Source organism: Aquila chrysaetos, chromosome 12 (assembly GCF_900496995.4).
Source record: "Aquila chrysaetos chrysaetos chromosome 12, bAquChr1.4, whole genome shotgun sequence".
Classification (NCBI taxonomy): domain Eukaryota; kingdom Metazoa; phylum Chordata; class Aves; order Accipitriformes; family Accipitridae; genus Aquila; species Aquila chrysaetos.
The window spans coordinates 31,675,255-31,695,615 of record NC_044015.1 but is presented as its reverse complement, the minus strand read 5'-3'; the positions used below and the strand labels follow the sequence as shown (position 1 = coordinate 31,695,615).

Here is a 20,361-nt window from a genome sequence, read left to right as displayed (position 1 = left end):
GGGGCAGAGGGGAGCGGAGATTGGGGGAAGCTGGGAAGGGACCTTGCTTCTGGGGGATGGAGAGGGGAGGGATGGGGAGGGGATGGGGGGGCTGTAGGGGCCATGGTTTATGGGGGTGGGGGGTGCAGACGAAGGTGGACCAGAGGGCGGATTGAATGTAGGGGCTGGGGACAAGCGTATTTTGGGGGGTGCCACGGCACAGCGCGGCTGGGGGGGCCCGTGGCTGGTGGCAGCCCGGCGAGGGGACGGCGCACCGGGGGCTGAAGGGAGACCGTGGCCCGCGGCGTGGGCAGCGGCCGCGGGGCGAGGCGGGCCGGGGCCGGGTCCGAGGCCGGGGCGGGCGGGCTGCGGCGGGGCCGCCCCGCAGCGAGGCGGAGCCGGCGGCCGCGCCCGGCGGGGAGCGCGGCGGGGCGGCGGAGCGGCCCCGGAGGATGGGGCGTGCGGCGGCAGGTGAGGCCGGGCAGGGCAGCCCGGGCCGGGGGGGCGAGCGCAGCCCCGGGGGGCGAGCGCAGCCCCGGGGGTCTCTGCCTGCCCGCCGGCTCCCGGCGGGCGGCAGCGGGACGTCGGGTGTGAGGCAGCCCCGGGCTGGCGGGGGGCGGTAGCCCCGGGAGGTGGCTCCGGGAGGGGGGGCTGCGGGGACCCGGGTTCCTTCCCTGGGGGGGGGGGGGGAGAAGCGGGGTTCACCCCTCCGCCGTGCCGGGCTGGAGCAAGGGGGGAGCTGGTCCCGCCGGGGGGTCACCCGTCCCCTCTGCTCTCCCCGCAGGCGCTGGGCTGGGGACCGTGTCCCTCTGGGGCAGCCTCCTGCTCGCTGCCGGCCTTGCCCTCGACGCAGCACCGCAAAGCTGCAACTGCACGGAGCGCATGGACTTCCAGGCTTTCCGGGAGGCTCCGCTCCACGAGAGCTGCTGCCTCAACTTCACCAGCTCCAACATCACCCACCTGGACTGGGGCGCGCTGGTAGAGGTGCGGGGGCTGCGGGAGCTCTACCTCTCGCACTGCAGCATCACGGATATCAGCAACGCGCAGGGAGTCCCCCCTGCCTTGGAGATCTTGCACTTAAGTCACAACCTGCTGGAAAGTCTCCCTGGAAGCTTTCTGGAAGATGCCCCTAATTTGAGGGTCCTTTATCTGGACAGCAACCAGCTCCAGGAGCTGCCCAAGTCCTTCCTGAAAGCATCGACCCAGGTCCAGGAGGTCTACCTGGGCTTCAACGCCCTGACCTTCCTTCCCGCCAGCCTCCTGAAGCCATCTCTGCTCCAGCTCCAGCTCTCCAACAACAGCTGGGACTGCAGCTGTGCTTTGCTCAGCAACCTGGAAGCTTGGCCCAGCCTGGCTGCTGAGGTCATCTGCCACACACCGGAGCAGTACCACGGCGTGGACCTCCAGAGCATCCCTCGTGAGGAGCTGTGCCATTCGCACAGCCTCACCGCCCTCTTTATCTGCCTGCCCTGTCTCCTCATCCTCGCCAGCATCACCTGGTGCTTCTGCAGGCGGAAGAGAAAGACCAACTACAGCCTCCACAGCACATCCCAGAGCCACCCGGCCACAGCAGAGAGGGGCAATGTGCCGGTGCCTGCAGAGCCCCACCACTACGTCCCCTACGAGCTGCCTGCCGCCCCACCTGAGACCGAGAAGAAGGTGCTGCTGGGGAGCCAGGTCCTGCTCCAGCCCTCTGCGGACCTGCTGGAGAGTGGCAGAGACCTCTACGAGGAGGTGGAGATTCAGGTGGGATCCCCCAGCAGTTCCCAGGTGCCAACCCATAAAGGGCAGCGGGGCACGGGGCCGGGCCGGCAGGAGGACACCCCGGCACCGAGGGCAGAGGAGCTGGGGGGTAGCGAGCCAGAGGTGGACACTGTCAGCGTGAGCGAAGTCCTGAAGGACTCTGCTGACCGGGAAAAGATCTACATGAGTCAGTCGACCGACTATTACAACCTGGTACCTGGCATCGAGCTGGAGGACTCAGACAATCTGGAGTATGAGAACATCGACCTGCACTGATAGCAGGGCTCGGGCTGTGTCTGGGACACACCGGGAGAATGGCAGGGGCTGGGCAGTAGTGAAAGCCGGCAGAGCAGGAGAGGCACGAGCTGTCCTGCCATGGCTTACAGTGGATGCTTGCAAAGCTGCACCCCCAAATTCCCATCCCTTCCCCCGCGCTACCACGTGCACCCCTTGCTGGCCATGTGCTGCAGCTGGGCACGGGGTGCGAGGGTGCTTCAGGCACTGGGGACCCTGCCGCAGGCTGGTGGCATTTGGTGACACGAGGACCGGCAGTGCCCGAGGAAGGACATGGAGAGGAGGTGGGAGCTGGTTTTGGGGACCAGGTGACAACACTGTGTGTGCCAGACCCACTGACCGGGGCCTCCATCCTCTCTTGCTGGAGCCAGATGGCTTCTGGCACGGACCTGCTGCTCCCCAGCCTGCAGAGAAGAGGGTCTGGGGACATGAAAAGGGACTGGCTCTGCCTATGTGGTCTATGGAGGGTGTCACACATGGATGGGGTGCCCTGGGTGCCCTGGGCTTGGCAGCGGGAGCCTGGGGTGGCCCTGCCTGCTGCCCACCCCACATCCCGCCATGTCCCACCGTGTGGCACAGGGGCTTGATACAGCTGGTGCACATGTGCTGCTGCACACACAAGTGTGTGTGCAGGGACTGCGCGCGAGTGGGTGTGCGAGGTGCACACACACACACACAGAGGGAGGCACTGGAGGGGACCCCTTGCAGATTCCCCTGCCTGATGTACCGCCAAGCCCTGTAGGATCCAGCTCTCAATAAGAAATAAATCATTTTACTCCTGGCAGTGCGGCTCCCTCCCTGTGTCTGCATGGTGTGGGGTGGTGGGGAGCCGACCGACGGGACGTGGGGGAGCGCAGCGATGGGAGGCTTCGCTCCTACCCCATCTCCCCTCCCATGCCCTGGGTGATGCCCCAGCACAGCTCTTGTCCAGCAGCCCCGGGGCTGCTTTGCCCGCCCGGCGGAGCAGAGCTGGGCACTGGCTGAGGGCGAGCAAAGCCTCTGCCTTGCACCGTGATTTACAGCCTGGCTGGGGAAGGTGTCAGCCTGCTGTAAACTCCGAGGTTCCCAGCCAGGTCAGGGACTCGCGGGGCTCCTGGCAACAGGGCAGAGGCTGGGGGTGCTGTAAATCACCCCGCCTGCACAGGCACCCCCCCCAGCGAGTCTCACCCATGGGTGCTCCAGCCCTTCTCCAGGGATGGTGGGATGCAGGTGCCCCTGACCCCTGTCCCCCCTGCCCAGGAGGACATTTCCCAGGCTGGAAGCCCCAGCAGCCACCCCGCTCCACACTGGAGCCGTCCTGGGCCTGGCCCAGGCACTGTGCCCGGTCAGGAAGGGAGGCAGCCAGGCAGGGCAGGACGCGGCGCTCTGGCCGGCAAAGGAAGCGCCGTTTCCTGCGGAGCGCGGCGTGGCCTCCGGCAGCCCACGGTGGGACGAGCCACGGGCCCCGGCAGTGCTCAGTCCCAGTCCCAGCATGGGTCGGGGACAAGGACGGGATGATGTCCCTGCATGTCTTGCTGTCACTCACAGATGTTTCCCACTGATTTATGTCCTGCTGGAACTTTTCCCTTCCCGCTCCCTTCTAGGCCCTGAGAAAGTGGCCCGGTGCCAGCCTTTAATATGCCTCCATCACTCCCTGCCAGGTATTGCAGCCAGGACATCCCGGTGTGCCCCAGCTCATGCCATCCCCAAGTCCCCCCCGGGGACACGGAGGGACCAGGAGCTGCCACAGTGGCGAGGCAGGACAGGCAGGGGTCAGCCAGCCGTCCCCAGGAGCTGCCGCCTGACCCACGGCCGCAGGCGCTGCCTGGTGCTGGCAGCGAGGACTTGGGCAGCGACAGGCGCCTTTTTTCACCCGTGCTCCAGAAATATCCCGCAGCCCGCCCTGTGTGCCAGCTCTGCCCGCGCACCCTGGGGTCCCGTTCCCAGGAGCAATGAAACTCTCGGTCCTTTCCCCTCTTTCTCACGGACCCTAAATTCAGCTGCCGTGACTGCAAAGGGTAACAACCCAAACCGCCCTGCTGGGTCCTGCCCAGCCCCAGCTCCAGCACCCGCAGCCCCCACCAAAATCTCCAGCCGTGGCCAGTGGCAGGGAGGTGTGACTGACCCGGAGTTCCCTGTTCCTTGCCTCTGACAGCCCCAATCCATCACGGGGAGGGCTTGGCTGCGCGGACCCACGCTGGGGTATTTAGGTGGAGGAGGCACCGGTAGGAGAGGAAGGTGCAGGCAGGGAGTGGGCAGCGGCTGCGGCAGGCGTGGGAAGGGCAGGGCGGCCGTGTGGGCGATCCTGTTGATGGGCCATAGTGCCTGGCGTGGGAGTGAGCGTGCGTCCCCAGGCCCTGCAGCCTGGACAGCAGTGGGAACCCCAGTTGTCCCCAGTTTAGCTGGAAGCCAGCGAGAGAAGGATTCTTCTGCCGAGGCGTGGGGCTGAGCCACGATGACCATCTCCTACACGCTGAAAGTCGCCAACTCCCGTTTCGGGGGTTTCTCCAAGCTGCTGTTCCGCTGGAAAGGCAGCATCTACAAGCTGTTGTACAAGGAGTTCATTGTCTTCGTGGCGCTGTACGCCCTGCTCAGCCTCGTCTACCGGTGAGTAGGGTTGGTGTGTTGCCACCGGTTGTGTCCCTCCCTGCTGAGCTACTGGGACATGCAGAGATGCCCCATCAGCCCAGGGGACTCCCCCAGGGAGGGTGGGTGTGGGCAGGGGAGGGCAAGGAGAAGGGGAACGAGGCCATGGCTTTTTGTGGAGGTCCGAGGCAGCACTCAGCCCCACCACTTGCCCCTGATCCCATTGCATATCCATTGCAGGCGGCTGCTGACGGAGGAGCAGAAGCGCCTCTATACCAAAGTAGCTCAATACTGCAACCGCTCCACGGATCTCATCCCCATGTCGTTCGTCCTAGGTATGGGTCCCTCCCCTGAACTCGGGAGTTGGGTTCCCCTGCTCACCCCAGCGCTGGCAGCTTGAGGATGCCCCCACTGCCCATCCTGGCCCCATGCCAAAACATCCCTTGGACACCATCAGATGGGGAATGGAGGAGCCTGGTGCCCCAGAGATGGCACTTGGCTCCCACACCCACTGAGCGCAGCTCCATGGCCCTGGGGATGCCAGCAGGAGGCTGTGATTTCCCCTGGCCTGCTCTGTACCCTCCTCCCCATGCCCAGGAAAGGGGCACCTTATCTACAAGAGATGGCTGTCCTGCCCTGTGCCACCCGTGCCCAGGGCAGGGAAGAGCTGGGGACATCCCCACCTCCATCCCTGGGGAGGGCAGCCTGAAGGGAAGCACAATCTCCCAGCCACAGAGAAATCTGTCACCCCTGGAAACGTGGCCGGTCTCCTGGCACGGGCTCATCCTTGCCCCAACCCACCACCCGGTTGCGCCGAGCCCCCCACGTGCTATCTGTCGGTGCAGGTTTTTACGTCACCCTGATCGTGAACCGGTGGTGGGCCCAGTACACCAGCATCCCCCTGCCCGACCAGCTCATGTGCGTCATCTCCAGCAATGTCCACGGCAAGGACGAGAGGGGCCGGATCCTGCGGCGCACCCTCATCCGCTACGCCAACCTCTCGGCAGTCCTCATCCTGCGCTCCGTCAGCACCAGGGTGCTCAAGCGCTTCCCCACCATGGACCACGTGGTGGAAGCGGGTGAGGAGCTAAGCCCTGGGAGTGATGGCTTGCAATGTGGGGGGGAGAGTTGGGGGCCACAGGCATGTCATCGTCACCAGGAGGGTGTGCTGGGGGCCGGGGATCCTTGCAAGCATCCCTGCCCCAAACTGCCCTGCACACGGGGTGGCATCCTTTCACAGATGTTCACCCCCAAAGAGCCCCATGTCCCCTCTGTCCAGAGCCCGCCTGGGGCTGCAGTTTCACCTGGAAAACCCTGCGTTCCCTCTGGGGACAGTCCCCAAAAGGGCTCTCCCCCACTGACACCGGGGCTGTGGCACTGAGCCTCTGCCCCACCGCAGGCTTCATGACGCAGGACGAGTGCAAGAAGTTTGAGAGCCTCCACTCCGACTTCAACAAGTACTGGATCCCCTGCGTGTGGTTCACCAACCTGGCGGCCCAGGCCAGGCGGGATGGCCGCATCCGCGACGACGTGGCCCTCCGCCTGCTCATGGATGTGAGTCGGTGCCGGGGGCGCGGGGGGGACCAGGCACCACAGGGGGGCTTGTGCAAAGCCTGGGTCACCCGTCCTTGTCCTCTGTGCCCAGGAGCTGAATCTCTACCGGGCCAAGTGCAGCATGTTGTTCCATTATGACTGGATCAGCATCCCGCTGGTGTACACGCAGGTGGGTATCCATGCACCCCATGGGCTCCCCTGAGCCCAGATCCCAGCTCCGTCCACTCCACAATGGCAGAGGAGCCCCACAGCCTCCTCCCTGCACCCCAACGGGGAGCACTTTATCCCCCTTCCTAAAAGCACTTTACTCCCCCACTGAATTTGGTGCCAGAGCCGGTATGGCCGCGGGTTCACAGCCCTGCAGGGATGTGCAGGAGCACAGGGCAGTGGGGCAGCGGGGTTTAACCTCAAGCCCATGAGAGCATCAGCGACCAGCAGAGCCTCTCGCATCCTCACTGCTCCTGTACCGAGCATCATCCTTGGCTGCCACCCTCACCGCCAGCTGACCCGCGCTCCCGGCAGGTGGTCACCATTGCCGTCTACTCCTTCTTCGCCTTCTGCCTCATTGGGCGGCAGTTCCTGGAGCCGCTGGAGCCCGGGCAGGAGGGGGACCTGGATATGTACGTCCCCCTCTCCACCCTCCTCCAGTTCTTCTTCTATGCCGGCTGGCTGAAGGTGAGACATGGCCAGGCAGCTGGGCTTTGCTTGATGGGCTGGGGGTGGCCAGGTGGCCCTGACCACCCCCCTGGGCTGTGGGGATGGCTGGTCCAGGGCATGACACCAGCCACGTCACTGCTAGCTGCCCCTGGGGACATGTCCTTTGGGCCCAGCCATCACGCCGGGGCACCACAGAGCTCCAGGTCTGCACATTTCATGTGTCACATGGGTGGACCAAGGGATGGAGAGCCCTGTGGGAAGGTGTCCCTGTCCCTGCTCTCTTGTCTCACCTGGTCCCCTCCCTCCCCAGGTTGCAGAGCAGATCATTAACCCCTTCGGAGAAGACGATGATGACTTTGAGACCAACAAGCTGATAGACAGGAACTTGCAGGTGGGTCCTGCCCCAGGCTGACATTGTGTGGGGCTGCTGCCATCGGGGCACAGGGACATCCCTGCCCCTTGGCAGTGGGACCTGTGCCCTGCTGGCCCCAGCCCTGCTCCTGCCCACGCAGGTCCTTGTCCAAAATATAGTCCCACGCAAGGAAGCAGGGACCTTGTCCCTCCAACCCTGTCCCTCCATATGTCCGCTCCCCACGGCAGGGTCAGCACCCCCCCAAGGGACACTCAGCAGCCTTGCACCACTGCTCAGACCCTCACCTCCAAGAAAAGCGTTCAAAAGGGGGAAACCCCAAATGCAGCCAGGAGACAGGCCCGGAGCCTCCCCGGCCCCTTGCAGATCACAGCCCTCCCCCTGCCAGGTTGGCGCCGGGAGCAGCATCTGCAGCCACTGGTCCTGCTCATGTCCTTGCAAAGCCACCCCTGTCCCCTGCTTTTGCCATGGCCAGGTGTCCCTGCTCTCCGTGGATGACATGTACCAGAACCTGCCCCCCGCTGTGAAGGACAAATACTGGAACGAGTCCACAGCTCAGCCCCCCTACACCACGGCCACAGCCGCTGAGACCTTGAAGCCCTCGTTCCTGGGCTCCACCTTTGACATGCGGTGAGTGCACGGCACAGCCCTGGGGCTGGAGAAAAAGAGGGCGAGTGCTTTAGGGTAGCAATAGCACAAGTAGGCTTGTCCCCCCCCCGGGCCCAATTACAGTGAGCAAACAGCAAATCCCCCCCTGGGAGTGCATTGACCAGCCCCTGTGGGGCTTGGGGGATGCACTGGGTGATGGATGAGCCGCGGGGGCAGGGACGTGGCCTCCCGGAGCGGCTCCCTGCTTGCAAATGGATTGGGATGGAGGCGGTCCTGGGCATCCCTGGGGAGGATGGCAGCCGGACCCATCACCGCACCGTGCTCCCCCAGCATGTGCGAGGATGCGGAGCAGAGCCAGCCGGCCGAGGCCTCGCCGAGCTTACCGCGCATCCAGACGCCTCTGCTCAGTCGCTTCTTCGCTGCCGCATCCCCCGCCATCAGCATCAAAAACTTCGGCCGGGGCAGCCGAGGTCACCCCCACCTGCGGCGTCCCCGGGCAGATGGCAGCTTCCCCTCCCCTTACCCCAACCGCTCTGAGGACCCTGAGTCGGTGGCCCGCATCGAGGAGGAAGAGACGGAGGATGAGGAGAGCCGGGCCAGTGAGCCCACCACGCCTGGCGGTTGCCCGGGGGGGACCCGGCCACCTGAGGCCTCTGAAACACGGAGAAAGGATCTGCTGCTGATCCAGGTGAAGGCACCGTCCAGCGACAGCATTGGGGCTGACCCACCGGAGTCCTGGAAGCCCTGAGGCTGCCCCAAAAGCACCCCTTTCCTGGGGGCAGAATAGCTGCCCCCACCCCAAAGCACCGTCACCGCCAGCCACAAAGCTCCCTGTTCCCAGACACCCCCCTCAGACCCCCTGTCCAGAAGCAGGACATTGCCAGGTCTTTTGCCACCAGCCCCGAGCCAAGATGTGTCCCCAGGTTGATGGGAAGATGCGGGTGGGTTTGGGATTGGGCAGACAGCCTTCAACACTAGCTGTTTGCCCCAAAACTGCAGGATTTAGCCCATCTGTGTGATGATGCCTCCAACTTGCAGCTGGCCAGGCTCACTCCCTGCTCCCAGGGCCCAGCACATGGGACAGGGGACAGCCCAGACCACAAGCAAGGCAGGGCATGAGGGCATCAGTCTTGCGGAAAACCAACACCATGATGGGGATGTCCCCTCAATATTAATAAAGCTATTGCCAACCTCAGCTTTGAGGTTATTCCTTGTCGGAGCAAATCATCCCCAGCAGTGAGACAGCAGGGACATCACATTTATCCAAAAAGTGGGTGAATTCAGATTTTTTTCAAGGAATGCCCACGTTCTCCTAGGGCAACAAGGGCACAGCCCCAAGGACTGACACCAGTGACGGTTGTGAGGTATTAAACCAAGTGATGCAGCCAGAAGAAAACCAGAAAGATGCTTTCAGCCCCTGTAGAAGAATTCCCGCACTCAGACATACATGTTTCCCCTGACAATATTAGCAGAACTGTTAAAAAATTCCCTTTCCTGCAAGCCCCCCCTTTCCCAAAGCCACCTTTCCTTTAAAGCTCCCATCTCCCCCCAGCAAGCCAGCCCCACTCCTCCTCCGCTACCCTCTGGGCCACTGCTGGACCTGTTAAAGTGTGACCACGAGGTCATTTTCTGGGTTGGACCATGTCCCATGAAAACACCCCAAAGTTCATACCGCATGGAGCTGAGAGAGCCACTCAACAGCAAGGAGCTGCACTCAGAATGAGTGACCTCACTTGGGTTTCGCTGCTGACTGCTCATCGTATGAAAAGTAACTTTTTTAAAATTCAGCCCTCACACCTATGTGCAGAGGTGGGTAAGGTCTTTAGACTATGCTTTGGCACCTCATAAACGTAGCCAGACTAAAGCTGTGCTTAACCCCAGCCCCTGCCCATCTCTTTCTGGCTCAGCGCCTGGCAGGCTTGCCTCCTCCCAGACAGGTAAATCCCTGTGCACACCCACGGGGCTATGCCAAGGCCAGACCAGAGACGAGACATCCTGCGGCCAAGCTGCACGAGGTCCCACGGGCTGTGCCACCGTGGGAGCCAGGTGCCACCCGCCCCTGGCCAGCTGCCACCGTCCCGTTCCCATGTCACACCTACAGCGTGGCTGCGGTGGGCCATAGGTGCCGCTTTCGTTCCCACGGGCTATTGCCCTCGGCAGCCGTGTTTTTCAGAGCAGTAACTTTATAAGCAGCGTGCATTGATGAATTGGCCATAATCCTGCTCATCAGGGGCCAGGTTTACAGCTCCTGCTCTGACACCAAGTTGGCACTTGCTCCACAAGCCTCGGTTTCTCCATCTGTACAAAGTCCCCCAGAAACACCCTGAATCCTGTTTGAGCTCTGCGGAGGGCGAGGGGAAAGAAGAAATATGCAGAGGAAGCAGCCATGACGCATCCCTCCCAAGTGCCCTTTATCGCCTCTGCCCCACCTCTCTGGAAAGCAGGCGTTGCTGGAGAGCAGGGAAAGTTTACCCCAGATCACTATGGAGAAGGAACGTGCTTGTGCAAACATCCCGCCCAGCCAGGGACTCCCAGTTGCACTGGCTGGGCACGGCTCTGTTCGCAGTGCCCACATGAGCGCAGACCCAAGCTGCAAGGCAGTGCCAACGCCTGCCCACCACGGCGTAACCGTGCTGCCGCGGCCATTCGGGCAACAGGTACCATTTCCTCATGGGGTTGGTGTGTCTCACCCACCCTCAGCTCCCTGCCAGCAAGGCAGGATGAACCCACGCTGCCCAGGGCACCGCTAGCACCTCCTGCTGCCACACAGGGCAGCCGGGGCAGAGCGTCACAGGAAAAACACAAAAACCCACCGAGCACAAGCTCTTTGTGGGGCACAGAGTCTGCATTTTAAGGCACTAGAGACATGGGTCTCACCATAGCTCTGCTTGGTGATTACGGACCATCTCCTTCAGTTCAGAGCTAAAAATGAACTGGAATTCAGTGAAGCTGGGGCTGCAGGTAGCCTGCCTCACACCAGAGTGCTCCTATGGATAAACGAGGCTTTTGTAAAAATATAAAAGTGGGGTAAAGCATGCAGTGTGTCCACATGGCAGGCGTAAGATGTGCGAGTCTGGCCTGTGCCCACAGCACAGGACCAGCCCTTAGATGGGCTCCCAGCTTCACCCTAGTTACCTGCTGTCCTGGTTTTGGCTGGGATAGAGTTAATTGTCTTCCTAGTAGCTGGTATTGTGCTGTGGTTTTGAGTTAGGTATGAGAAGAATGTTGATAACACACTGATGTTTTCCATTGTTGCTAAGTAATGCTTAGTCCAAAGTCAAGGATTTTTCAGCTTCTCATGCCCAGCCAGCAATTAGGCTGGAGGGGCACAAGAAGTTGGGAGGGGACACTACCAGGGCAGCTGACCCAAAATGGCCAGAGGGGTATTCCATACCATGTGATGTCACACCCAGTATATGAACTGGGGGGACTGGGGCTGGGGAGGGGGGAAATCACTGCTTGGGAACTGACTGGGCATTGGCTGGCAAGTGTTGAGCAATTGCATTGTGCATCACTTGTTTTGTATATTCCAATCCTTTTATTATTAGCAATTTTATTATTATTAGTTTCTTCTCTTCTGTTTTATTAAACTGTTCTTATCTCAACCCACAAATTTTACCTTTTCTTTTCCATTTCTCTCCCCCATCCCACTGGGTGGGGGGGGAAGTGAGTGAGCAGCTGCGTGGTGCTTAGTTGCTGGCTGCGGTTAAACCATGACACCTGCACAAAGTATTTGGCAACCAGATGCAGAGATCCATCACGCTGGCTTTCTTAAAAGACATCAGCCCCAAGGAATGACATCACATGCCCCAAAACATCCGGAAAAGCTTTTGTTCACCACAGCTTTCCAATCCCACCACAAGTGACAGGGCAGAAAGCTGGAGTTTGTACCCAGCTTTCGAAAGGGACAGACCATGACGAGAGACTGGCCCTTCTGCTAGAAGGAATTTATCTTGCACTGGAATGAGACCAAGGAGGTCAGAGGAAGACCAGCTGGTCATTGAGCAGTGCAGCCAAGTTCAGTTAAAAGATACTGGACCCTGAAGGCAATCGTACAACCAGGCAGGAAACACCAAGCGATGGCAAAAGGGGCTGCTGGCCCAAACCACAGGATGTGAGCGTGTGTGATCTGCAAAGGGGAGGCAGCAGGTACCAGCTGCAGAGGCCAAAGGTGTAAGAGACAAGTTTTCAGCCAAATGTAGCACAAACGCAGTCTAAGACACACACTGCTGCAGCTGCAGAGCTGCTCCCTGGTCAGCCCTTTCCTGAAGCAGTGGGACCTCTTTCCCCCCTGACCTCACTCCAAGACCCCAAACACGCCATGTGCTGACCTAACACACCACAGAAGAAGGGGGACGTGTGCCCAGCCAGACCCCAGCAGTTCCCAGAAAGCCAGAACTCTCAACGGAGGTGGACATTTGCACCTTCCTCCTGCTCGCAGGTTTCTAGTACTGGAAATTCTCCACTTGAGCCAAGTCTGACAACACTCTTCCACACCCATTTGGTCCATTAAGTCACTGTCCTAGAACCCAGGGAGATGTTTCAGTCGAGAGCATGTAGGATCAGAGCTTGTCTGAAGACACAAAAGCACTCAGGATTCCAGGAGAGATCCTTCTTCCTTCACATTTTACAGGCAGCAGGAGCTACGGAAGCCCCCTCCACCCTGCACACACAAATGAGCACACAACCCCTTTACTGTAGTAGACTCTTGGTTTTATTCGTTCTCTCAGCAGAATAGTTTTTTATTCATTTGCCTTTTCTGGCCTTGATCTTCCTCAAGTAGAACTCTAATTCCTTGCCTTCCAACACGTAGCCATCGGCTCGGCCACACTGTCCAGGTCTGGAGGCAATACAGGCTGCAACGAGAAGTCATCCAATTAAAGAAGTTTAATAATTCACCTCCCCAGTATATACACAAAATGAAATGAATGCTGCAGGCAGTCTCTCTGCAAAAGCAGAGATGAGCAAGTTATCAGTAACAGATACACCAGTTTATGTGCTGGCTTCAGTACCTCCCCCTAAGGTACCGTGCTCTTGAACCTGCTCTGCTGGACTGAGTCCCTATGAAGTCCTCTTCAGATCTCCAAACTGTCATCGCTCAAGTTCAGTAGCAGAACTGGACAAAGGTCTCATCACCAGAAGACTTCAGAACACTGAACTATTCCTCAGAACTTGAAACCGGTCAAAGCTGTTACAAGTTTGTGGGACATTTTTCTGACACACAGTGCAGACCACGGGTCTTTGCTCATTTTGCAATTTTTGAGGCCCACTATTTTTCCCAAAGGCCAACCAGGAATGATCAACTCCAGTAGCCTGGCTGGGACATGAACCAGTTCAAGCTCCAGCAACAGATTTCCTCTTCCTGCCAGAAGTGGGGTGACTCCAGAGAAGATAAAAGAACAAGTTACATTTAAGACCCAGAAGATACCCCTGCAGATATGGAAAACACGCCATCGCTTTCACCCTGCAGTTAGCTCTGCTCTGGCACACTGTTCGTGCCCCAACTCCCTTATCCCCACCCACATGAGTGCTGCCAGGGACTCACCAAGCAGCTTTCCTTGCTGGAACTGCTCCTCAAGAATACTTGCTATCTTGGCATTCTTCTTTCGCTCATCGTATTTTTTCTGGATCTTCTTTGAACGTTTCTTGTTCAAGATTTCCTCCTCTTCAGGAGTCTAAAAACAAGACCGTAAGTTTAAGACAAGGTTAAGCACATGGCCACCTTCTCCTAGAGCAGGTGGTCTCCACTAACATCAAGGAGACCCTTGTATTCTCAGTGCTGTACTGTGTTTCCCAAGTCAAACCTTCTAGAGGTACAAATACGTCCACCTCACCGAACCAGGTGCTGTTTCACTTTGGAGGCCAAGAAATGCCATGTTGCTAACTAGAGTCACTGCTGACAACAAAGCACAGTGCCCTAGGGAAGGGTGCTCTTTGACAAATGATATTGCAAAGGTTTCCCTGATGAATTAATCGTCCTCCAGAAAAGTGAATACTCTCCCTCTCCAGACATGACAGCACTTGGGTGTGGTGCAAGTCCTGGCAGACAGGTTTACAAGCTCTCCCCGTGCTTCTGAACTGCACAGTGCTCAGCTAAAGTGCTATGTTTTTAATGCAAGGAGACCTAAAGCTGAGTGCTACACATAAGGGTTTAAATACCTTCTAGCAGTCTGGGGTTTGGATCTTAACAAAATTAAAAGGCAATGGGTCTGGATAGTTTAAAGGCACGTAAAAGCAAGCCGAATTTTAGTTCACAATCTACAAGCTTATCATCAAAGCAATCATTCCCCAGCACTAGGACCTGACCTGCAAAGTCTTCCTCAGCACCATAAAGTGTCATCGTTCTCCCTTCAGTAGCAGAGCTGGACAAACATATCATCACTAGAAGACCAAAGGGATCGATAGGAAGGTCCTTGTGTACAAACAGGTGCAATGCCTCAGAGAGCGCTCCATGGTACTGAACACTCCATTAACAGAGCCAGACTTATCCTGGGAACTGACAGGAACGTCACCCAGACAACCAATGTTATCACTGGTGGGTACTCAACCCTATTCTGGCAGGCACTGTCCACTCCCAATGGCTAACTGCCTCTAGCAGGGCAGACTCTACTTTTGACAAGGAGTCAAAATGACAACATCAATCCCAGACACACCAGTTTGGCGCCCTTCTTGCGTCCAAGGGGCAAGGCATAGTGGGCTTCGTACCACTGCCGGTACGGGGTGCTGTCAATGAGAACGATGCAATTCTTCACCAGGGTCTTTGTCCGCACCAGTTCATTGTTTGAAGCATTGTAGACGACATCGATAATTCTGGTCTTGCGAGTGCAGCCTTTCAAAAGAAGAGTACTAATTCAAACTTACAGGGATCAGACAACTGAGAAGACAAGTCCACAGCATTTCACACACCCCCTCAAACCATCTCACACTCATCACCCCCTCAAATGTCCTCCAGCTTCCCTGGCATCAAATTATATTTAACTGAGAGATCCATCTATTTTTCATCAGTCCAACTTTCTGTTGCTAGGACAGAAGCCTACAACTGGAAAACAATTCACCCCAAGTGAAAAACTGGGATCTGTGGCCTTGCTGGAACTCATCTCAAATAAGACTAAGCAATGCTAATAAACTTCTGGAAGATACCTCAGCAGATGTGTATTGGGTTTGTGTGGCAAGGTTTTGGTAGCGGGGGGGCTACAGGGGTGGCTTCTGTGAGAAGCTGCTAGAAGCTTCCCCTATGTCCAATAGAGCCAATGCAAGCCGGCTCCAAGACAGACCCGCTGCCAGCCAAGGCTGAGCCCATCAGTGACGGTGGTAGCACCTCTGTGGTAACATATTTAAGAAGGCAAAATAAGTTGCTGTGGCACAGAAACTGCAGCCGGAGAGAGGAGTGAGGACATGTAAGACAAACAACCCTGCAGACCCCAAGGTCAGTGTAGAAGGAGGGGGAGGAGATGCTCCAGGCGCCAGAGCAGAGATTCCCCTGCACCCCATGGGGAAGACCGTGGTGAGGCAGGCTGTCCCCCTGCAGCCCATGGAGGTCCATGGTGGAGCAGATATCCACCTGCAGCCTGGAGAGGACCCCACGCTGGAGCAGGCTCCTGGCAGGACCTGCAGATCTGTGGAGAGAGGAGCCCACAGAGCAGGTTTTCTGGCAGGACTTGTGACCCCGTGGGGGACCCACGCTGGAGCAGTTTGTGAAGAACTGCAGCCCGTGGGAAGGACCCACATTGGAGAAGTTCGTGGAGGACTGTCTCCTGTGGGAGGGACCACACGCTGGAGCAGGGGAAGAGTGTGATGGGTCCTGCCCCTGAGGAGGATGAAATGGCAGAAATAATGTGAGATGAACCGACTGTAAATCCCGTTCCCCGTCCCCCTGCACCACTGCTGGGGGGGCTAGGTAGAGAATTTGGGAGTGAAGTTGTGCCCATGAAGAAGGGTGGGGTGGGGGGGAAGATGTCTTAAGATTTGGTTTTATTTCTCATTACCCTACTCTGGTTTAATTGGCTATAAATTAAGTTAATTTCCCCCCAGGCGAGTCTGTTTTGCCCATGACGGTCATTAGTTGAGTGATCTCTCCTGTCCTCATCTCAACCCACGAGCCTTTTGTTCTATTTTTTCTCCTCTGTCCAGCTGAGGGGGGGAGTGATAGAGCAGCTGCGTGGTGCTTAGTTGCTAGCTGGGGTTAAACCACGACAAGATGCCAACTAACATTGCACACAGGGCTCAACCCCATATGTACTTCCTAGAGTTACTGAATTAAGCCGTGTTGAACAGGACTGCTCTGCAACACATACTAGAACTAATTTTTATAGGATGAGGGTTTATGAGTAAATTGAGAGGGGAAGCTGGTGTTTTCACCCTTCCAAGACCCACCTGAAGCATTCAGTCTCAGCTACTAGATTTGACTGTTTAGCAGTTGCCTGCTCTGGAGACACAGCCCTCCAAGTATGCAAAGGCCAGGCACAAGATGGGTTTTCTCCTCTTTGCTCATGTACCTCATCCTTGTTCTGCAAGGTAGGCTCAGTCCCTTCACTTCTGTAATAATGCCTATAAATGACAGCACTTATCACAGCATGGACAACACTCTGTGATCACTGGGGAGAAAGCATGTGTTTTCTCCCTCACACCACGCTACCCACTGAAACACCACCTCACTGCTGACTTTACCATTGCACTGAGTAACACTGAACAGGCCCAGGCTTAAGTTATATGGTTTTCAGTTTGTAATTCAGAGAACCCCCACCTTGCTCAGGGGAAACACTGTAGACTCCCCTCTCACTTCTGTGCTTCCTGCCTTTGCTTAGCAAAACACGAGTATGAAGTGCACCTGCTAGGATTTTTCTGAGCAGGCACGGCCCTAGGACAAAATCCTCAACACCCTTCTCTCTTGTACAAGACTGCCTTTTAGTAAGTGTTCATCAATAAACAGAAGAAATTGCATTCACGAAGAACTACCCATGTTTAGGTTTTCTGCCCCTCTGTAGTACTCCCCCAGTAAAAAGGTAACACAAACACATCACTCAGTGTAACTATGACGCTCCAATCACTGTGAACTTAGCAGACATCCAAGTCTCCTAAGGCCACGTAAGGTCAAAGTTATCATCACGATGCATGTCGCTTCAGACCCAGTACTGCAAGCTCCGCGATTTTCAAACCCAGCCTACAAATCCACACTTGCATCATCATCATCCCTCTACTCTGCAGCAGTAGCAGACACCAGCACAGCTGTAACAGAATTTTCCCTTCCAACACATCAGGCTTACGATGTACTTACATTCCGATCCCCAGGAGAAGTTGCCAACATCCAACCGAAGGGCACGGTACTTCTTATTTCCACCACGAACTCTCACTGTATGAATTCGGCGTGGGCCAATCTACGGTCAGAAACAAACACCAGGGTGTTCTTGGTGCTGGAATGCTGCACAGTTCACACAGGAGCCCAGCCAAGTCCTAAGCTCAAAGGCAATGTGGTCAGTGTAACTATGACAAACCCCAGCATCGGCAGATACGGTAAGTGACCAGAACGGTCTGTTGCATCTACCTAAGGTGAAAATTTCATCACTCCAATTGCCTCTTACTGCAAAAACGTATCACTGCTTTCCATAGGCATAGAGAAAAGTACCACATCTTAAAGAAGCAGTGACAGATACTTAACCACTCACAAAACACAGCACCTATTTAAGCCTCCAACAGCGTACAACCAGCAACCTGGGTGTCTGTAAACACAACTACTGACCACCCTCCCCAAATCACCCACCTTAGTGTTGGCAGGAGGTCGCCCCAACTCATACTTCCTCTTCTTGTGGTAAGGCTTCCTCTTGCCCCCAGTCTTGCGACGCTTATGCCAGTTGTCCCTGGAGATACCTGAATGGAGAGCAGCGTGGTCAGAGGATTGCACAGAGTCCACCTAGCCACGGCATGGCGAAACGGTTCTGAGTCCTCAGCTCTCCAAGGTTGGTATCCGCACAGTGCACTCAGCCTTATGCAGCAGTCAGAGAAGCTTCATCATTGATACTCAGACCCACCGCGACCTCCTCCCTTCCAGCAGGACCGTGCAAGGCAGACAGACTCCCTCCACTCAGACTGGCGAGTGTCCCTTTGGGAAGCAGCCTCTCAACCTACCTCATGTGCTGGGCACCCTATGAGAAGTGCCCCATCCCAAGCCACCAAGCACACTACAGCAGACACCCTACGCTATCGGCGGGGTCTGGTAGGTCCTCCACGGGAAGGGATCCCCATCCCACCTGCACGCTGAGCCCTTACGAGAGGCACCCCAACACAACCCTGCTTCTGCCCAGCCCGTTGGGTCCCCTACAGGGACCATCTCCCCAGCGCACCCCGCCTCCCGGGTCCCCGACAAGCCCCCGCCAGCAAGCTCCTTCACGAAGTCACCCCCCACCCCTCCTGCTCGGTCCCCTAGAAAGCCGTCTCACCTCATCCGCAGGGTTCCCTGCGGAAAACGCCGAGAGCGAGCTCAGCGCTCGGGGCCTGCAGCAAGGCAGGGCAAAGCAAGGCCGTCCGCCTCCACCCCCACCCCCCACCGTCGCCATGTTGGGCCTGGGCACCCTCCCCCCGCCAGCAGCTCGGCGCCGTCGCGGCCGCCCCCAATAGCGGGCGGTGCGGGCTGGCGGCATCCCCCGCTGTCACCCGGTAAGGGACAGGGACGGGCAGCGGCGGCGCGGCGAGCAGATGGCGGCGGATGGCGGCCGGGCCCCGCGGCGGCCGAACTCACCCATGGTGCGGCACTGGCGCAAAGAGGCGGGGCGGAGCCTCACGGGGCGGCTTGGCGGGGCGAGCTCTCGCGAGGCAGTGACGTCACCGCGGCGGCACCGCGGGGCGCGCGCCGTTGCCTGGCGACGCGGCGGCGGTGAGGGGAGGCGGCGGGGGACGACGGCGGCCGGTGTCGAGTGTCAGCCTGTGTCAGCGCCGGGGCTGCTCCGCCGGGGCACCAGCGGCCCCGGGCTCCAGCCCGCGGCCCCGGGAGGCAGGGGAGCGTTGTCGGGGGTTTGTCTGTCGCAGGTCCGGCCCTCCTGCCCCGCGGGTCACCTCACCAACGCCTCCGGGCTGGGCCCGGGGCCGGCATCCCGCGGCGGGGCCGGACGGGGGCAGCAGCCCCCCCGCCCCGGAGCTCCCCGCCCCCCCCCCGGACTACGGCCGTGCTCGGCGCTCCCGCGCCGTGAACGCCTCATTAGCATACGGACATTAGTATTCACGTTATTTGCATACCCAGGGTGCACCGCGCACCGGCGGCCAGGGGCCGGGAGAAAACACCGCCGCTACCGTGTCCCTGGGTCCGGGCGCGGGGCCGTGCCTGTGTGCGCCGCCGGGTGGGAGGGGGCGGGACGGGGCAGCAGGGTCCGACCGCGGGCAGCGGCGGGAGTCGCCGTGTCCTGTGGAGGGACAACCGGGGGTGGCGTGTCCGCTGGGAGAGTTGCTGGTATACTCTGGTTTCTCTTCAGATCGTATAAATCTTTCGCCTTTTACTAAAGATTTCCGTGGAGAGGAACAGGCACGAGTGTCGAGGAATTTTTTGAGGCTCCATTTCGGTGGAGCTGCCCTTTATTTGGTTAAAAACAGAACAAAACAGGGCGTCCGCGAAAGCCGCCGCAAATAAAATTTCAGCGAGGTGAGGCCGGTGGAGCCAACTCCCGCCCAGCGCGGCTGACGGCAGCGTGGGATCTACTACTCGGGCCTGTTCGCACCGACCCTAGCCCCGCCGGGGGCGGCCGCCTCGCTACCCGTGTCTGGTCAAAAGAGGAGCGGGCGCGGGGGCCTCGGGCCGCCCCTTGTCCCGGGCCGGGCGGTGCAGCGGGGCCGCTGCCGGGCGGCGGTTCGGGCTCCGGGAGAAGCGGTTCGCCGGGGCCCGGCCCCGCAGAGCTGTCCCCGGCGCTCCAGCCCCGCCCGGGCCGCCGCTCTTGGCGCCGCGGGGCTCCTGGGCGGGCCCAGCCGCTACCGCCCGGGGCTCGGCGCCGTGCGCGGGGCTCGGCCGCCTCCCCCCTCGCTCCGGTCCGCAGCGGCGGGGGGGGCGTACGGCGGCCTCTCCCGGAGCCGAGCCGAGCCGGGCGCCGCGGGGTCCCTGCCCGCTTCCGCTCGCTGTCCCCGGCCGCCCCGCTCCGTTCCGTTCCGCCCCGGCCCGGCCACCCGGTTCCCTACCGGGCGCCGCCCCGGCCCCGCCCCGCGCTGCCTCCCCTCCCGCCGGGGGCGGGGCGGGCCGCCTCATTAGCATGCGGCTCATCAGCGCGGCTCCGATTAGCATACCCGTGGTGCAGCGCGGGTGGGCGCCGTGCCGGCCCCGCTGGACACCGCCGCCCCGAGCCGGCGTGGCCGGCGGGCTGGGGCCGAGCCGGGGGTGCCGGTAGCCGCGGGGGCTGGTGTCGGGCCGGGTGGTGCGGCGGGGTTCGGCTGAGGGTCGGCGTGTGCTGTGGGGCGGCAGCCGGCGGCGGGCAGGTGGGCGGGGGGAGGTTGGAGGTTATACTCTGGTTTCTCTTCAGATCGCATAAATCTTTCGCCTTTTACTAAAGATTTCCGTGGAGAGGAACAGGCACGAGTGTCGAGGAATTTTTTGAGGCTCCATTTCGGTGGAGCTGTCT

At 59.3% G+C, this 20,361-nt stretch overlaps 3 protein-coding genes and 7 non-coding genes across 11 annotated transcripts; 4 read left to right on the top strand and 6 right to left on the bottom strand.

Annotated features, from left to right (window-relative positions):
- The first annotated feature begins 405 nt into the window (after positions 1 to 405).
- On the top strand, positions 406 to 2,800 carry LOC115349691 (SLIT and NTRK-like protein 6). Its single transcript, XM_030034285.1, has 2 exons — positions 406 to 450; positions 764 to 2,800. The coding sequence occupies exons 1-2, from the start codon at positions 432 to 434 to the stop codon at positions 1,996 to 1,998; spliced, it is 1,254 nt and encodes a 417-aa protein (XP_029890145.1). The 5' UTR covers positions 406 to 431; the 3' UTR covers positions 1,999 to 2,800.
- Positions 2,801 to 4,450: 1,650 nt separating this feature from the next.
- Positions 4,451 to 8,519, top strand: BEST4 (bestrophin 4). The gene is made up of 9 exons (XM_030033035.1): positions 4,451 to 4,602; positions 4,822 to 4,916; positions 5,427 to 5,660; positions 5,981 to 6,135; positions 6,227 to 6,304; positions 6,658 to 6,810; positions 7,103 to 7,183; positions 7,638 to 7,792; positions 8,102 to 8,519. Exons 1-9 carry the CDS (start codon positions 4,451 to 4,453, stop codon positions 8,517 to 8,519), a joined length of 1,521 nt encoding a protein of 506 aa, XP_029888895.1.
- A 3,135-nt stretch (positions 8,520 to 11,654) lies between these two features.
- LOC115349724 lies at positions 11,655 to 11,784 on the bottom strand. Its single transcript, XR_003926220.1, has one exon. It is a non-coding gene; the product is annotated as a small nucleolar RNA SNORA35 (small nucleolar RNA).
- Positions 11,785 to 12,467: 683 nt separating this feature from the next.
- RPS8 (ribosomal protein S8) lies at positions 12,468 to 18,628 on the bottom strand. Of its 2 annotated transcripts, none has more exons than XM_030032564.2 (6): positions 18,504 to 18,625; positions 17,529 to 17,635; positions 17,046 to 17,145; positions 14,425 to 14,600; positions 13,317 to 13,446; positions 12,468 to 12,627 (listed from the first exon to the last, which is right to left on the bottom strand). In XM_030032564.2, the coding sequence occupies exons 1-6, from the start codon at positions 18,505 to 18,507 to the stop codon at positions 12,518 to 12,520; spliced, it is 627 nt and encodes a 208-aa protein (XP_029888424.1). In that variant the 5' UTR covers positions 18,508 to 18,625; the 3' UTR covers positions 12,468 to 12,517. The 2 variants fall into 2 exon arrangements, with proteins under 2 accessions (XP_029888424.1, XP_040983678.1); XM_041127744.1 differs by having other exon boundaries at positions 12,536 to 13,151; positions 18,504 to 18,628.
- LOC115349711 lies at positions 12,842 to 12,913 on the bottom strand. The gene has a single exon (XR_003926207.1). It is a non-coding gene; the product is annotated as a small nucleolar RNA SNORD38 (small nucleolar RNA).
- LOC115349712 lies at positions 14,087 to 14,159 on the bottom strand. Its single transcript, XR_003926208.1, has one exon. It is a non-coding gene; the product is annotated as a small nucleolar RNA SNORD38 (small nucleolar RNA).
- Positions 17,237 to 17,340, bottom strand: LOC115349713. Its single transcript, XR_003926209.1, has one exon. It is a non-coding gene; the product is annotated as a small nucleolar RNA SNORD46 (small nucleolar RNA).
- On the bottom strand, positions 17,705 to 17,789 carry LOC115349710. Its single transcript, XR_003926206.1, has one exon. It is a non-coding gene; the product is annotated as a small nucleolar RNA SNORD55/SNORD39 (small nucleolar RNA).
- Positions 18,629 to 19,210: 582 nt separating the features above from the next.
- LOC115349726 lies at positions 19,211 to 19,325 on the top strand. The gene has a single exon (XR_003926222.1). It is a non-coding gene; the product is annotated as a U5 spliceosomal RNA (small nuclear RNA).
- A 917-nt stretch (positions 19,326 to 20,242) lies between these two features.
- LOC115349727 lies at positions 20,243 to 20,357 on the top strand. The gene has a single exon (XR_003926223.1). It is a non-coding gene; the product is annotated as a U5 spliceosomal RNA (small nuclear RNA).
- Positions 20,358 to 20,361: the final 4 nt, after the last annotated feature.